Source organism: Suncus etruscus, chromosome 3 (assembly GCF_024139225.1).
Source record: "Suncus etruscus isolate mSunEtr1 chromosome 3, mSunEtr1.pri.cur, whole genome shotgun sequence".
NCBI classification, from domain to species: domain Eukaryota; kingdom Metazoa; phylum Chordata; class Mammalia; order Eulipotyphla; family Soricidae; genus Suncus; species Suncus etruscus.
Genome location: NC_064850.1, coordinates 88,054,461 through 88,073,144, shown reverse-complemented (window position 1 = coordinate 88,073,144; position 18,684 = coordinate 88,054,461). Strand labels below are relative to the sequence as shown.

The window sequence follows — 18,684 nt, the reverse complement described above, 5'->3', positions numbered from 1 at the left end:
GTCTGAAATAATTCATTAATGAATTCATCTGGGCCTAGTCTTTTATTTTTGGGAAGCCTTTTGATCACCATTTAAATTTCCTCAAAATAGTAATACTTCTCAAAAGACTGTACAGATTTAATGTAATTCCTATAAAAATATCGATGCCACTTTTCAATGAAATAGATCAAAATAGCTAAAGCAATCCATGGGAAAAGGAAGATAGGATAGGTATTTCTCCCAAGTTCAAACTGTATTATAAAGCAGCAATCATTAAAACAACAAAATATTGGAATACAGACAGATCCTCAATAGAATAGATTTGAATATTCTGAGACTGATGCTCAGGTATATGATCAGGTATATCAAAGATCAGTTGATCTTTGATAAAGGGGCAAGAACTACAAAGTAAAGCAATAAAGCCTTTTCAACAAGTGATGTTGGGAAAGCTAGTCAACTACATGCAAAAAAAAAAAAAAGTGAACTCAGACCTCTCTTTAACACCATGCACAAAAGTCAATTTAAATGGATTAAAGGGCCGGAGAAGTGGCACAAGCAGTATGGTGTTTGCCTTGCATGTTCTGACCTAGGATGTACTGTGGTTCGATTCCCCAGCGTCTGATATGATCCCCCAAGCCAGGAGCTATTTCTGAGTACATAGCGAGGAGTAACCCCTGAGCATCACCGGGTGTGGCCCAAAAACCAAAAAAAAAAAAAATAGATTAAAGATCTTGATATCAGACCTGAAACTAAAGGCATCTTCAAGGATGAAACACCACTGACCAAGCAAGTGGAAGGAAAGATAAACAAATGGCACTACATTAAACTAAGAAGCTTCTGCACCTCAAAGGAAATTATAGCTAGGATACAAAAACTGCCCACAGAGTAGGAGAAACTATATACCCAATATCCATCAAATAAGGGATTAATGTCCAAGGTATATAAGGAACTGGTATAGCTTAATAAAAAAAAAGCATTAATACCATAAAAAATGAAGAGATGGGCCCGGAGAGATAGCACAGCGACATTTGCCTTGCAAGCAGCCGATCCAGGACCAAAGGTGGTTGGTTCGAATCCCGGTGTCCCATATGGTCCCCCATGCCTGCCAGGAGCTATTTCTGAGCAGACAGCCAGGAATAATCCCTGAGCACCGCCGGGTGTGGCCCAAAAACCAAAAAAAAAAAAAAAAAAATGAAGAGACAAACATATTTCTCAAAGAAAAACTACAGATGGCCAAACAGCACATGAAAAAATGCTCCACAGCATTAATAATGCAGCATTAATAATCTGGGAGATACAAATCAAAAGAACAATGAGATATCACCTCATACCACAGAGACTGGCACACATCACAAAGAACAAGAACAAGCAATGCTGGTGTGGATGCAAGGAGCAAGGGACTCTTACTCACTGCTGGTGTGAACTTTGACTGGTCCAGCGTTTTTGGAAAACAACATAGATACTCCTCAAAATACTAGATTGAACTTTCATATGACTCATCAATACCACTCCTAGGAGATACTCTAGGAACCCAAAAACACAACACAGAATAACCCTCTGCATTCTTATTTTCATTGTAGCACTATTTACAATAGCCAGAATATAGAAATAATATATATAAATTATATATATATATAACCCAAGTGCCCAAGAATAAATAAATGGATAAAGAAATTGTGGTATAGCCAAGGCACGGGCACATGCCTCTCACCCATCCCTGGAAGAGCCACCAGGGTCCCCTCCCCTTACCTGGACCATTGCAATGAGACTGTAGAGACCAATATAGCTGCATGGGGAAGTAATCCCTATCAGGACCAAATGGGACGTGGCTTGCATGACCAAGGGACTGACCCTCAGTGTTTGCCACTGCTTTTAAAAATCCAGATGAGTTTTGCATCATGGTCATTCTCTTACCCCAGGTGTCATACCTGGTGGGAGAAGGTGGGTGGTAACAAGTTGAGCAGAGTTATCATCTCTGCCATAAGAGGGCCATTCCCCTTCTTATTCCAGCTTGTAGTATTGGAATTGTTGGCTTCACTGAAGTGGCAGTAGTGTCCCTTGTCAAGGGATATATGCAACTTAAAATAACTTTCCTGACAAGTGAGAAATTAGAAGAAAGTTACCTCCCTAGCTGAATTGCTCCTCAGAACAGAGGGGGGTGGGGTTGTTCTTCCTGAAGAAAGGAGGGCTGTACATGGCTCTGGGAGAGCAATGTTGTTTCTATGCTCTGGGAGAGCAATGTTGTTTCAAGTCAGGGGTCATCCATGAAACACTGCAGCAGGTGAAGGCTAGTTTGCAGGAGGGGAAAGGTGATGGAAAGATTCTGCCTCCTGGTATGAACAGTGGTTCACTCAATCACCCTGAAAAACCTGCCTGATAACTGCCCCGGTTGGGCCATTGTTCAATTTTTTGATGATTTTCTTAGTAGGTCCATGAATAATTAATTTATTTTAATTAATTTATTCAGGTGCGCAGAGGTGAAGTTAAGATGTGAAGGTCCCAGTATATGCCCTTAAGTAGGGACAAAGATGAGGAATCTCAAGGAAAGTCAAAGATTTGACTCAGGTCCATAAGAGGAGGAGGGAATGTAAGATTCTGAACTAGGAAGGATACCATTTTGTAAAGGTCACATATCAGAATTTTCTTAAGTTCTGAACAAGGAGGGATGACATTTTGTAAGGGCAACATGGTGAAAGCTACATGCTAGGTTTCCTCAAGCCTATTTGCATTAATACTATCCCAAGCTACCCAGTCATACTAGGTAGCATGTTAGGGAAGATCACATGGGAGCAGTAGGAAGGTACCCCTAGACAACAGCCAATCATTTTAAAGATCATCAAAAAGCTAGAACCTCCCTATATCCCTTCCTATGTAATTTCTATGTAATCGATTTATGACCTTGGTTGGGGTTCGTCTCCTTCTAGAGATGACCCTGATCAGTCAGTTGAAGCTGTTGGTGGACAGATTAATGTTTTGTTCAGCTTTAAAAAAATCGTGGTATATTTACACAATGGTATACAATGCAGCTGTTAGAAAAACAATGAGGTTATGAAATTTGTCTATACGTGGATAGATAGATATCGAGAGTATTAGGTTGAGCAAAATGAGTTAGAAGGAGGTCATGAAAATGATAGTATAGCATTAATATCTAGAGACAATACAGATAAGGGTCAGGAGGATCAATATATAGTAGACAGCTTGAGAAAAGGGACCACTATGATTGATAGTTAGAACTATCACTCTGGACAAGAACTAGGGGCTGAAAGGAAATAAAGTGATATGCACAATACTCCTTGCAAACCATAGTGTCTAAAAGGAAAATAAAAATGGAGGGGGGTGTCGGGGAAGAAAAATGTCTGCTACAGAGACAGGCAGGGAAGAGAGCAGGTGGTAGGGCAGGAGGAGGGAAACTGAGATGTTGGTGAGAAATGTGCACTGGTGAAGGGTATTATACATTGTATGACTGAAAATCATTGTACTCATGAGGAATAAAGAATTGAGAACACACACACAATCTTTACCTATACCCTAAAATAAAATATAGTTTTAAAAAATAAAATAAAAATACCCCCAATACATTTTTAACAGACTTCTCATAGAAGCAGACTGGTAGGTAAGAAGTAAACAGGGATGGGCATTGGTAGAGGGAAGTATGAAGGAATCAGTGTTGAGATATTGCATTCCTAAAACCCAACCATGAATAATTATAATTTCACAATGAATAAGTAACAATAAATATTTTTTTAAATAAAAAGAAAAGAAAACTCTGAAAGGAACAAGGAGCAAGTAGACTCTTATCCACCCTGAGGATATTCTTTTACCTAATAGACTGAAAGGTGCCCTACTTGGGCCCTTGTGAACTATAGACTGAAAATGAGGCAGAGCAAGACAGAGACACATGGACGTAGGGGAGCTTGTGCACAGGTATCCTGACCCGAGTCATGTCACAACAGACCAGGAGCAGGCACTTCACTGCTTACAGTTTGGCCACATTGCCAAACTGGTCTTTCCACACCTTCTTTTATGTCAGTTACATTCAAATTTCCAATCACCAACTGCACGTCAACCAACCCGCTAAAGGAGAGTTGTGCAGTAAGAAGGAAAGTAAACAGATTACATCTGAGGGCCACTTTTCAGGTCACTCAGATAAACTGCTTTACAAGTGGTGCCAGGAGTGCTAGAGACTTCTGGGGAGATGAGGAGCATTTCTTTTTTTTTTATTTTTATTTTTATTTAAACACCTTGATTACATACATGATTGTGTTTGGGATTCAGTCATGTAAAGAACACCCCCCATCACCAGTGCAATATTCCCATCACCAATGTCCCAAGTTTCCCTCCTCCCCACCCGACCCCCGCCTGTACTCTAAACAGGCTCTCCATTTCCCTCATACATTCTCATTATTAGGACAGTTCAAAATGTAGTTATTTCTCTAACTAAACTCATCACTATTTATGGTGAGCTTCCTGAGGTGAGCTGGAACTTCCAGCTCTTTTCTCTTTTGTGTCTGAAAATTATTATTGCAAGAATGTCTTTCATTTTTCTTAAAACCCATAGATGAGTGAGACCATTCTGCGTTTTTCTCTCTCTCTCTAACTTATTTCACTCAGCATAATAGATTCCGTGTACATCCATGTATAGAAAAATTTCATAACTTCATCTCTCCTGACAGCTGCATAATATTCCATTGTGTATATGTACCACAGTTTCTTTAGCCACTCGTCTGTTGAAGGGCATCTGGGTTGTTTCCATAGTCTTGCTATGGTAAATAGTGCTGCAATGAATATAGGTGTAATGAAGGGGTTTTAGTATTGTATTTTTATGTTCCTAGGGTATATTCCTAGGAGTGGTATAGCTGGATCGTATGGGAGTTCGATTTCCAGTTTTTGGAGGAATCTCCATATTGCTTTCCATAAAGGTTGAACTAGATGGCATTCCCACCAGCAGTGGATAAGAGTGAGGAGCATTTCTTGCTGACCCCTAGTGTCTTTTCAAATGATCTATGACTTGATCCTTCATAACATGCTTACTTAGCTCCTAATGATGCCTGGTGGTGGGCTGGTCTAGTTTTGCCTATTCATTAAGTGCTGTGGTGAATTTAGTGGTAGGAATGTCCTGAGACATTCCTGAGTTAAGAGTCTCAGGCATGTCCTCCTCATCACCTGGACATCCTTTAGGCCTGCTTGGGTTAGAAGAACACCCCAATATTCTTGCTCAGGTGACCCATTTGGAGCATGTGTTAAAAGTCTCTCTGAGAGCAATAAACTATAGCAGATGCCAATGAGGACCCTGCTGTGACATGGCCATGTCAACTGGTTTTCATCAAAGCTGTGTTTGAGCCTGAAAAACATAAATTCAAAAGTGGGTACCCTCCTTTGCATGGGGACAACAGAGGCTCTAAGAGGTCCATCTATAGAGAAAAGGCCCTGCAGCAGGAATAGTTGCCAGTAGAAAATTTCCTGGCTCTGGACTCATTTCCTTAAGTTCATGCTATGGGTGACTCTCAGTGTTCTGCAGTAATTTGGGCTGTTCCAGAAACTTCCAGTCTCAGGCCTTCTGCTGCCATCATCTCTGACACCCTGCCCCACCTTCTTCCAGGCACTCTCATCATAGCCAGAATGATTTAAATGACCACATTGTACAGGCAGTATCTGTCCTAATGCTGCTACCCACAGATCAATTCCATGAATCTATAACTCCTTGAACTGACTAGCAAAGAATCAAGGGAATAAATTGCTGAATAACCCTGATCAGGTCTGATAAACATGCTGTGAGAATTCAGATAGAGGAGCTCAGTTCCCCACTATCCCTTGAGAGCTGGTGCAGACTAGGCTACTGAAAAGGATAAATTATTCAGGCAGGCTAAAGAGCATTTGTCCCCAAATGGGGTTATAATAAATTAGAATTCCCATTCTCAGAGCCAGAGCAATAGTCCAGCAATAGTCCACATAGCCAACCCAGGTTCGATTCCTGAGCAGAGAGCCAGGAGTAACCCCTGAGCATTGCTGGATTTGGTCCCCAAAACAACAACAACAAATCCCATTCTCAAAGTTTAATGAGATAAGTGATTGTCTTCCATGCTCAAGATTGTATCATCTTTTTTGGAGGTTGGGGAGGGGGAGACCACACCTAGCAGTGTTCAGGACTTACGCCTGGTACTGCACTCAGTGATGACTGCAGGTCAACTGTATGGAAGGCAAGTACCAAGCAACCTACAGACCAAGCAACCTACCAGCTGTTCTATCTCTCCAGCTCCTGCAATGTCTTTAACTTTGCTTTCAAAAACATCCCAGAGATGACTCTTCAGTCTTGGTCCATCCCTAAAACTTAGTGATATAAACACCTTGTTGCCCACCTATTCCTAATTGTCCATGAGAAAGAACACCAGGAACACTCACATGTTCAAAGATCTGGCCATCAAAGGAGACAGCTAAAGGTCAGTAAGATGAGGAGAATCAGGAATGAAGGGTTCTAGACCTAGAGGTGCAGCATCGACCCCTAGCAAGGGGTCTTACTTTGAGCTGGTTACTGTAAAACAGAATGATATCTTTCCCATTTCTATTAAATACCAGAAATCTGAAAGGAATAACAATAAGCATAACCATTTAAATGTTTTCATGGGTCATGAAATAAAAGATGCCTCAGACCAGAGAGTACAGAAGGAAAAAATTTAGGTCAGAAGGCAGGTGCCAGAGATCTCTGTTGACATCAGCTTCCTTTCTTTGAAAAGGTGTAGTCAGATGACCAATGACTCTAGGATGGTTTGTGATCCACCTTCCATGATGTGTACAGGTGAAACAGCTTTTCCTAGGATCCTAACTGTCCCTGGGTCCTCTCAGGCTGATTAAAAAGCCTGGCAAGCTCTCATGGTCCTTAGACCTCCGTGATCATGAGAACAAATAAGAATGGCCAACCAGGACATCCATATTCTATGCACTAGGGGACCTTATTTGTTTGACCTGAATTATCAGCAATAGTAAGGCTCATGGCCAATTTAGGCCTCAGCTTTGGAGCCATCAGAAACTTTCTTCCTGCTCAGGCTGTTATATCTAAATCTGGCGGGTAGCTGCATAAAAGCAAGGTTTCTGGGGGTTCCAAAGGAATTTCAGTGAGTGGTGCAAAGCTCAGAATAAGTACGATGCTTCAAAAGATGCCAGCTTGCCCTACTCATGGAAAGACCTAGCTGAGGCCTTGGACCACATGCTTGCCTAGAAGAGCCTATCTGGAAAGCCTGGGACTTACCTTGAACCAACGGGGCCTTGGGGCAGAAGTTCTGCAGAGCCTCGGGCTTCTCAGAGTCTGAGCGGCTCTTAGGGAGCCTGCAGAAGAGCCGCTGGAGTCGTGCAGTGACCGTTCCAAAGCAGGCAGTGACCACCGCCTCATTCCGGCCCTCTGTCATACCCACTGGGCTAGAACAATCAAAAGCTGTTTTCTAGGCAACAGGGAAACAGCCGGGGTGCCTGGGTCTGGGAGGGCCTTTTCGGGCAGCCTGCCTCTCCTGACCGGTGCCTTCTCTTCAGCATAGTCTCCTCCTCCTCTCCCTCAGAAAACTTTCTATTCCTGGGGCTTTTAGTTTGATAAGATAAAAATGCCCCCACCAAGCAGGCTGCAGCAGAGAGCCTGCCTGCGCCTCCTTCTCAGCAGCACCCGGGCAGCTGAAAATCAATGTCTCCAAAGTTTCAGCAGACGACAGAAGCGATGAGCTAGCTCACACCATGCACCAGCCCAAGCTCATTAATGGATTTCTTCAGGGAGGGGGTTACTAATGCTTTACCAGCTGTCCAAGCTCTAAGGGGACACCGCAGCCTTCCTCTGCTGCCGGTAGCTAGGAGGCCGCATTGCTTTAGGGAAGTCAGCCCATTTGTCTGAGACAATGAACAAAACCAGTGACAGGTAAGAGGAAGCAAAAGGAGAAAGAAGGAAAGAGAAGAAAGTAGGAAACAGAATCTAATAAAAAGGTCAGCAATGTTATTCTTTGCCTGAAAATGGCTTTCACAGGCTCCTTCTCTCAGCTCTGGCTTCCAGATGCCCCAGACACCAGGGCTGCTGCAGTGGACTTTCCAGAGCTCTCCATGGCCCAAATCAGGCCAGGAAGCAAAACCTGTCCAGAGCTACACTGAGAGGCATCTGCTCCCAGCTAGCTGCCCAGAGAGCCCCCAATTCCTCTGCCAACTGCCAGCAAGGGTCAGCTGGGATAAAGGAAGGCCACTGATCTCTGACCAGAGAACTTGCCACTGGGGCACAGTGGTGAGATGTATGAACCAGCTGTGCTTTCACCCTGTCCTAGTACCACTGAGGGTCCAGAAAGGGACTCTTATTTCTTCACCTGCCCACCTGCTTCTCTTTCTTTGTGTGTTGGCTCTCCAGGTCACCAAGAAGCTCTCATCAGACCACCCAGAAAAAAAATTGATTTCTCCTCCATGTTTCCTTGTGGAAGTGTGGAGGGTAAGAAACTCAGAGTCCTTTGTGGTCCCTGCTTTAGCCAGCAGTTTTTGTAGAAGGTCGTGAGCATACAGGTCTGAAGACACCATCAAACAGGTGTCTGGAGCTAGAACAGGGGAGGGAGGCAGAAACCCTGATGCTGTTCTCACCCCTCCAAGAGAAAATACTTGCTGGGGAACTTTTAATCTCATTCCAGTGTGGTAGGAGAAATCTTTTTCTCAACCTACTTTTTTTGTATCAAGCTCCACCTTTGCCTAGGGGTGAAGTCAGCAGGAAAAAACTGACAGAGAGGAAAGAGTATTTGGAAGGTTCTAGAAGCTTCACATCTGACCCCCTGACCTTTGAACCAGAATAGATTCTCCACTGTAGCTGATTTGGGAAGAATTCCAAGGCAATGGCCCTCTCACAGGTAAGCAGGACATAGTGACCACAGTGGCTGAAGTGAGGAGGGGGGAGTTCAGGCCTAGCTCCTCGTCTCCAGCACAGTGCCTGGAGGCATTTGTTCATCATTTGTTCATCAACAACTGCTTCCAGATCTCCTCACTTCCCCACCATGGCTCAGCCCTTTCTCTCAAAACTGTCAAATTACAGCTGGAATCTGTTTTTCCATTTGAGTATCATGACATCTTTGACTTCAAAAAACAAAATTATGAAAACTTTCCTTGGTTAGAGAAAGGACTTAATTGCTTCAACAGAAACTACAAAATCTCTGTGCAACTTGGATGGAAGAAACATCAGCAAGGAAAGTCAGCTGAGATATCGAAGAGTGAGCCAGCCCTGGATAAGGAGCATACAAAGTGGGACCTTTTCCCCAACCCGCTGTTCCCTGCAGGGTTGTAGAGGTTCCAGACACCAGTCTGTCAAGCAAATTGCAGCTTTCTTTTGCTTCCCACCCAACTACTGCTCACAGTGGTTCTCCCTTTTGCCATGCAGCCTGTTCATGTCACCTGGGCTCCCCAGGTGAACTGACCCTGAGAGCCCTGAATGCTGACTGGTCATTACGATGAGGCCTGGTTCAGGAAAGCAGGTCCCCTGTAATTCTACTTCTCCCTCCTCACACCTTCACTCCAGTAGGGCTGCTACTGGTAAAGGAGATCGAGGAATCGAGAAAAATGCTATCTTTGCTGGACAATCTTGAGGTTTTTCATATGCTAATTTTTCAAGTCTTGACAACTTACTTGAGTGGTGGTCGGACAAAGTAGCTGAGTACATCAATATAATAAATACCATTGTAACCATTAAGCTATAATAAATACATAAATCAAAAAACTTTTAAACGTTCTGCAAATCTATATAGAAACCAAATGCTGAAAGCAGGTGAGAGTTCAGCTTACTCTCCACTGCCCACACCCTGAGTGGTTGGCTTCCACATGACCAACCCACTCTTTTCTTCCTGTTCTCTGCACCTTTTTTGAACATGATTGAAGAAAATCAACTAACTGGCATGTTTAGCTCTCCCGGCAAAAAGCCACGTAGGGCAGTGGTTTTGCTACTAATGACAGGTCTCTGCAGAGCAGTCCTTGAACTGCCCACAGCTGCATTTCCTTTTCTCCCAGCCACGTTTTAGCTAGTCCTGTCCACCTCACATGCTCGCTGGCTAGATGGGGCCAGCACCAGTGACAACTTACTACCTCTAAACTGAAGTTGTCTCTGCTCCCACACACCACAGCAGCCCTTCTTGTTCCATATGAAATCTGCCACCTGAAGCCCCAGAACGCTAGTGTGCACTTCAGCAAACACAATGAGATCTCTCTCGTTGATCCAACATCCAGGAAAAAGGAAAGAAGTTGATATTTTTGAAGGACAGCCAAAGACCCTAACTCTTCCTTTAGGGGGTGAACCTGCATCTGCTTTTGTCCACAAAAGCTAAGTTTTTGTATTCAACACTAGCCAATGGCCACCAGAGCCATCTGTGTTGAATCCAGCCCTGCAAAGTGTTTGCTTAAGAACCAGGGAGGGGCTGAGTGGTGGTGGCAAGGACCTCCCACTGCAGGGTAAACATGACCAGCCCTGCCTGAGGTGAATGACATCTTGGCCCTCTTACACTGACTGCCAAAACTGCTGCCTCCCTCCTCCATCTCATCCAAGTCAGGGCAGTAGGTGGAGTTTAGAACCGGTACAACAAGCAGGGGATCCAAGACCCTTCAATAGGACAGTGTCTTTACTGCTAGACACAGGGTGCATGGTTCTTTCACAAAAAAGAAGGAAGAAAAAAAGAGCGAGATCCATAGATAGTCTGTGAGTTCATGAACCTGGGGACCACCAGGGCCCAAGAATAGGTTACAGTAAGCTCTTGGGTCCCAGAGCTCTGCCCAGTTTCTTCACTGTGGTGCATGGGTGCTTGAGAGAACAACATCACCACCCCCAGGTCTGAGTCAAGTCTTGACCTTGGGGCTGGGCTCCCCATTGCCAGTTCCTGGTGCTAATTGTATTCCACTTAAATCAGGGCCCCCAGGGAACTAATTGGGCCTCCACCCTGCCTTCAGCTTCCACATTCTTTTCTCAAAGCCTTAGCATTGACTCAATTTCCCTTCTAGTTCCAAATCCTGCTCTCTACATGTCAAGAAGAGCTTGTCCAAACTTTTGAAAATGTATGGAAAGTGACTAAGTACACAACCATCTCCCTAGTCAGAGCTGGCCCATCCAGGAGCAGGAACAGAGCCCCTTGGAAGGAGGCAGTAGGGAGAGGCTGAGCACTCAAAGGAGGAGGCTACATGAACAATGCTAAATACAGCCCTGGTAGGGAATGTCTAGTTACATGCTTTGCACACCCACAAATACCCCACCAAAAATACTGAGCTAGTCTTCTGAGGAATGTGAACAGGAAGGGCCTCAATGAGGGCAGAGATGAGTCCACAGCCTCCCTGCCAATCTTAATAATCCCTTGGGCTGGCAGGAGTGGCAGCAGCTTCTTCCAAGGAGAGATTCAGGCTTGAGACATGTGTGGGGCAAGCAGAGAGGGCCTTACAGAAAAGTGATTAGAAACCAAGAGCCAGCACCCCTTCATTATTCTGGGGTAGGGAGAAAGGGTGATGGTTATGGCTTGAAAGCGTTAAATGACTTGGCTGAATAGCCTGAGATGACACTGAGGCCTTCAAGGTGATCAGATTCACCTCTGCAGAGATTCTGCCTTTACCCTGACCCTGCCCATAGCCAGGCAGATGGGAAATTCTACGTATTCCAGGAGACCTGGCAGAAGCTTCTCCCAGCTCCAACCTCATGAAGCTTCTCTGAAAATGAATGTGACAGTGAACAGAGGCAAACCTCTGAGCTCGGCAGAAAAAGAGGCTGCTGGCTGTGGAAATGCCTCCTGGCTTTGTTCTAAGAGCTGGGCTGGGCTTGACACCACATAGATTTGTGCCAACATAAGAGATTCAAAGCGGGCCCAGAGAGATAGCACAGTGGTGTTTGCCTTGCAAGCAGCCGATCCAGAACCAAAGGTGGTTGGTTCGAATCCTGGTGTCCCATATGGTCCCCCGTGCCTGCCAGGAGCTATTTCTGAGCAAACAGCCAGGAGTAACCCCTGAGCACTGCCGGGTGTGACCCAAAAAAAAAAAAAAAAAAAGAGATTCAAAGCAAGAGTTTGAAAGTCTCTTAAGGACTGGGGAGCTGGACTGGGGTTGTCATTTCCTTGTCACTCTGGGTCTAGCCCCCACTATGTCACTGGAAACCTTGGGCAGAAAAGAGAGAAGCCCAGACCAAACCTTACTGCTGAGGGAAGATTAATTTCCAACTAATAACTTCACAGGACAGCAGGTGAACATATACTCATTACCAGGTCTAATTAGCCTTGCAGACAAGTAGCATGAATCATCTCTGATTGTACTTGGGAATCAAGCCCCCCCATACCCCATAAGAAATTTTCAAGCTCTGATGAAGGGGGTGGACCTCAAGCCCACACTAATTCTTTCACTTTCATCTTCAGAAGACAGGAAGCAGGAAGGAGAGATGAAGGAAACAGAGTTGGGACCTCAGAAGGCCTCTCAAAGTATTCCAAGTCCTTTCTCTGTCCCAAAACACAAATATACAGACTCACAAATACACACACACTCACAAATAGTGTCACACTGACACATGCATGATCTGCTAGGACTTTTCCAAAGAGAATTGCAAAATAGGCTTGAGAAATACTATAATAGGTAGGGGACATGCCTTGCATGTTGCCTATGTGGGTTCAATCCCAACACCCATATGGCTCCTGAGCATTGCCAGGAGTAATCCCTGAGTGCAGAGCCAAGAATAATCCCTGAGCACTGCTAGGAATGGGCTAAAAATTAAAAACAACAACAACAACAAACAGCAACACCAAGGATTTCAAATTGAGTCAGGACAGAAGAGGGATTCGAAATGGGGGGGGAGGGGTCAGCTCTGTGAAAACAAAGCATCTATTTTTCTAACATCCAAGGTTATATCATATATGAACCTAAATTAATAAAAGATACTCAAAACTATACATATCAGCACAGCTATTTTACTGGATAATAAAAATCCCTTCTAGTACCTGAGGTCCCTGAGTCACTAATGGGTGACTCAATGTCCTGAGACCTCTTCTCCTAAAGAACCCACAACTGGTCTTCAGCCTGTGAGATCCGGTGACTGTTGAAGGGCTCCAGTCTTTGCAGAGTGCTCTAAGCCTTGCCATTAATGCAGTAACAAGACAGAAATGAAAAGATGGCATAGGGGCCAGAGAGATAGCATGGAGGTAAGGCGTTTGCCTTTCATACAGAAGGTCCGTGGTTCAAATCCCGGCGTCCCATATGGTCCCCTGTGCCTGCCAGGAGCGATTTCTGAGCATAGAGCCAGGAGTAACCCCTGAGCACTGCCAGGTGTGACCCAAAAACCAAAAAAAAAAAAGAAGAAAAAAAGAAAAGATGGCATAGGGTCTCACAATGGAACAACTTCACTCACAGTCCCCTGACTACCATGGCTACCATCCTCAATACCACGTACAGTCACTGTAATTAAAGTCCATCACAGAGTGGGGATTTGGGGAAATAGGACCCTGGGCCCCTTCCAGACTTACAGCTCTTACAGTACTTACAACTCTTATATTACTCCTGAGCACTGTGTGGGGTTTACTAGAATCATGCAAGCTATGGCCAAACTCCCTCTTTGATTAAAATTTTGCTTCTCACAAACTCATTGAAATAGTATGAAAAATGGTCCCAGAGAGGTAGCATGGACGTAAGGCATTGGCCTTGATGCAGAAGGACAGTGGTTCAAATCCTGGCATCCTGTATGGTCCCCCGAGCCTGCCAGGAGTGATCTCTGAGCATAGAGCCAGGAGTAACCCCTGAGCGCTGCCGGGTGTGACCCCCCCAAAAACAACAACAACAAACAAACAAAAAATGAAATAGTATGAAAGGAACATGGTTGACTGTTTCTTCTACAGAGGGTCAGGGCCATTCCCAGAAGCCAAGGAAAGCAGGCAAGTGTCTCAAGCAGATTGACTCTTTCCTCCTGGATGCCAGAAATAGATTTTCTCTGCTGCCACCATGCCCACTGGACATGCATGAACCACACCAGCAATCTTACTCTCTCTTGCACCTCTCTTCTCCACTTCATCTATTTTTTTAAACCAACATATAATGACTTATATATTTATTTTCAATTTTGGTGCTGCTCAGGGCTTACTCCTGGCTCTGTACTTAGGGATCACTCTTGGCACTCCTTGTGGGACCATACTAATTGCTAGGAATGAAACCTGGGTCAGTCATGTGTGAAGCAAGCACTTACCTTTTGTATTATCTTGCTGACCTACAATGACTTCTTTAGCACTAGAAATTAATGTTAAGTTTTCTGGTAGCAAATCAAGCCTTAACCAAAACTCAGTCACAGACTCTGAAGAAGGGAACCCCTTAAAATAGAGGAACTTTTACAGGAAGACCAACTGTGGGAAGACAATTTCTTAAGAGTGTCCTTTTAAAAAACCCATTTTACCAACATTGCTTCCATCCAGAGTTAGTCTTCTGCTCAGAGGTCACTCAAATACTTTTTACTTACTTCCAAGAGCATGGAGATTTAATAGAATAAACAAGCCACTACCTTCATTGCTACTATTGAGCATCCTCCACTTACAAAAAGCAGTTACACCATGATAAACCCATCTTAAACAGAAATATTACTGGCCAGCAATACATTGAATCCACCTAGTCTATTGAATATAATAGCTTTAACATAGTCTACCTTAAACATATTCAGATACCTACACCAGCCTTACGTTTACTTGTTAGAAAAAATGATTTAACATAAGCCTATGTATAATGTAATTAAAAAGAAATATTTAGGGGGGCAAAGTGGTGGCACAAGTGGTATGGCATCTGCTTCACCCACGCTAGCCTAGGACGAACTGTGGTTCCATCCCCTAGCATCCCATATCGTTCCCCAAGCCAGGAGCGATTTTTGAGTGCATAGCCAGGAGTAACACCTGAGCATTACCAGTTGTGGTCCCAAACCTTCCCCCATTGTTTTTTTTTTTTTTTTTTTTTTTGGTTTGGGAGCCATATCCAGTGGTACTCCAGAGTCAGAACTCAAGGAATTATGAGGTACCAAAAAACCTCCCATACTGAGCCTCCAGCATACAAAGCATGTTTGCCTTTAAGCTGTCTCTCTAGTCCCGTTTTATTATGTAATTTTGTTTGTTTGTTTTTGGACCACACCTGCTGTATTCAGGGTTTACTCCTGGTTCTGCACTCAGAGATCACTCCTGGAGAGACTCTGGGGACCATATGGGATGCTGAAGATACAACCCAGGTTGATGCCATGTGGGAAACAATTTCTTGCTATACTATTGCTCCTATGATGTAATTCACTGAATACAGTTACAAAAAGTAAAAAACAGAATTCAAAATTTGATGAATGGTTCCTACTAAAAATATTCCACTTACATACCATCAAGTTAGAAGTGGACCCCTCACAGGAGGCAATGATGATTGAGACTCTGCTCCCTGCAATGAGACAAACAGAGGTGCCCTCTGTCATTGTCAAAGGGACAAATCTGTTCATGTAGCAGGACTCCTCCCCTGGTGGCATCAGGAAGGACTGGCATTTCTAAAAAGCAATTAATGCCTATACATTCTGGACTATTCGGGCACTCACTTCCCACTTAGTGCTGTGAAAGGCAGCATGTAGACACAGCTGGAAGTCGTGCAGGATGTCAGGAGCATGAATAAACCATCAGAGCAGCTATTGGTGGAAGATGACAGTTATACTGCATTGCATGACATGTTGTATGTGTTCATAACACATATGAATATAGGTACACATATATATCTTTCATTTTCACATAAATATGATCCAAAAGGTGATGGTACTATTCCCTTTGGGTGGGGACACAGCGGTGCTCAGTAGGCCCAGTCAGCTCTCCTTGCCAGGATCACTCCTGGACAGCTAGGTCTGTGTTTGATCCAATGCTTGGCCCTGTAGTGTTGGAACTAACACTTGCTTCCCTACACACACATATACACAAACCTCAGTAAAAATGCTGAAGGGTTCCAGGACCCTATCCAGCAGTACAAAGCAGGGGCCTCCAGAACTGCACCTGATGATGCTTGAGGAGGCCTGTGGTACTTGTAGGTGACGCATGAAAGGGCCTTAACTCTGTGCTATCTTTCTGTCCCTATCACCTCTTCTCAAAACAGGGACATCAAAGATGTCAGGATTGGAACCTAGGTCTTCTGCTTAAAGTTTATTCACTAGATATTTATGCCTTTTGTAGCTCTTATTTTCTACCCTGGCTCTCCAAACAAAGTTGACACCAACAACTTCAGATGAAATAAAACTTCTGTTTTAAAGATGCTCAGCAAAGTCCAGCTGTTCAGTCTCCACCCTCCATCCAGTTTCTCTTCAGGAAATTTTCCACCGACTCCATCCAGACATTGGTCCCTGATAAAAAAGTATCAGACACCGCTTGATTCTATCTCTACACACTCTCAGATAACTTTGGATGGTGCCAAGTCAACTGTGTAGGAATGATGGAAGTTCTCCCAAATGAAAAGACTCCACTAGTCACACAGATCAGGAATTAGCCATATCTGTGAATCTCTAGCAACAGACACTATCTGTGAATTGCTCAAAGGAAAGAAACAAATCTAATGTGAAGGCAGCATAATTCACTGAGTTCGGGAGTGGTGCATCCACTGGTAAGCCATTGTCAGCAACACCCAACCAGTTATAAAACTGAGTGGAACCTTAGGCCCCAAATGCCTTCCTACAAACTAAAATTCCAGTGACACACATTTCTTGGGATTCCAGCACAGTCAAGCCGATGACATTGAGGACACAGCTTCTCTGTGGATGAGCGAAGCACTGTAGGACCCTGAGATCCCCAATCATTACACACTCCTCTGACATCTGCTTTTTCTCCCAAGTTAGTGCCTCTTCCACTTGACCCTGGATTAGCCTGAGCTTTTCCCTGCAGCCACACTGGGACTGTAGAGACAGTGACCCTGCCCCAGGTGGAAGGAACTGGGATGCTGGCTGCTGAGCACCGCAGACCGACCACAGGGCTCACAGGTACTTCCACGGCTGCGCAGGCACTGCCTATGCTTTGTGGTCCGTTGACCCTGGAAACTCGAGAGAAATCACTACTGGGAGAAGATACCACTAAATACTAGGAGCAAAAATAAGCTCCGAGGAGACTAAACTTGCTCAGGAATGCACAGCTTGGGTGGGAGTGGTTTTCAGCCAGGCTTTGGAAAGACTTCAGCGAAGGAGGCGGCTGCAGTTTCCCCAAAAATCCAGGAGAGCGGCGAATGACAGGTGGGGAAATGGGTCACTTGAAAAAGTAGCCACGGATGCAAGGAATCTGGAGGTCTAAGTCTAAGGGACCAGGTAGGCGGAGGGCAGGAGTGGTCGTAGCGCCGAGACCCAAGGTACCCTCGACGCTCTGGGCTGATTCCACCCAAAGCCTAGGCTGATCTCTCGGCTCAACAGGTGCTATTGGGGCCCATGCCCAGGGCTCCACAGAACAGGGGCCTACGGTCAAACACCAGCCCCGCACCCCACTCTCAAGACTCCCAAGCAGCCAGCGGGGCGAGAGCGCAGGCATGACCTTGCTGCTCCCTGCAGCCCGGAGCTGCGTCCCGCGGACGAGTGCGGCCAGACGGGTGAGGGCAGACAGTCGCCCGACCTCAAGGACACCGGTGGGACCGCGGAGCACTGTCCCGGGGACCCCGAGGACTCCAGCCAGGGCTGCTCGCCTCGCCTCGCCTCACCCCAACCTCACACTCACTAGCGCAGCGCAGCGCCTGCCGCAGCACCTCGCGTCCGCACAGATCGCACCAGCAGCAGCAGCTGCCCCGCAGCGCCAGCTCCGCAAAGCGGTGGCCCTCGCCTCGCTCCTCCGGGACGCGGGGATCTTGCGGCTGCTCGAAGATGCTCCGCACGTCGCGGGGCCGGGGCGCCCCCGGCCGCCGCCGTAGTCTCTGCTGCAGCCCGGGCCGGAGCGGGCGAGCTGGGCGGGCGGCCCGCGGCTGGGGCTCCAGGTCCACCCGCGCAGCCCTCCGGGCGCCGTGCCCCTCGCGCGCCCCGGGCGCGGCGGCCAGGGCGGCGGACCCGCAGCGGCGCGAGGCGCGGCCGGAGGTCGCGGCCGGCTCCGGCGTTCCCAGGCTCTGCAAGTAGCGCGGCGGCTCGGGTTCGAGGAGCAGGCGGTACGGGCGCTGCCCGATGGCCGGGGACGCCATGGCCATGGCCGGATCGGGCTCTGCGGCTCCTCCCGAGTGGCCTCGAGAGAAGGGCGGCCTCGGCCACGCGCGCCTTTAAAGGGACCGCAACGCGCGGGGCGTGGCGAGGGCGGGGAGATGGGCTGGAGGGTGGGAAACGGACGGAGGGGGGACTGCCCTGCAAAAGGGGGGAGCCTGCGCGGCTGTGCGGGACGCCCCAGAGAGACCAGCTGAGCCTGGCAACCGCGGCGCGGCTTCTGGGGTCTCAGCGCCCCGTGCAACGCAGGGAGGCATTTCTGCAGGGTTCTGCCTTCCGCTTCTTTTCCGCTCCCATCATCTCCACAACGTCAGGCGCACCCTGTCCCCCCAATACTCCTCGGGGAACTGGCTGGGACTGGGGTCCGCGCCTCCTCATCCCCTCCGGCTTTCCCGAAGCCCAGGTTCCAGGGCCGCAGCCTATGCTTCGGCACTAAGTCGATGGCAACGCTACTCACGACTCGGGTTCAACCCCAGCTACCCATACGTCTGGGGATCCGTTTTCAGGAGACTCGGGCTAGATGTGACCTTGCTGGAACTTGAGGAGGCTTTAGTGGTTCTCCT

The 18,684-nt window shown here is 46.4% G+C and overlaps 1 protein-coding gene across 1 annotated transcript in view; it reads right to left on the bottom strand.

Annotated features, from left to right (window-relative positions):
- The window catches only part of RASSF5 (Ras association domain family member 5), a 75,484-nt gene extending 57,358 nt beyond the window's left edge, over positions 1 to 18,126 (bottom strand). The window contains exon 1 of the mRNA XM_049770969.1: positions 17,655 to 18,126. Coding sequence (XP_049626926.1) covers positions 17,655 to 18,111 — 457 coding nt within the window. The 5' untranslated portion in view covers positions 18,112 to 18,126. The remainder of the gene's footprint in view (positions 1 to 17,654) is intronic.
- Between the last annotated feature and the right edge of the window lie 558 nt (positions 18,127 to 18,684).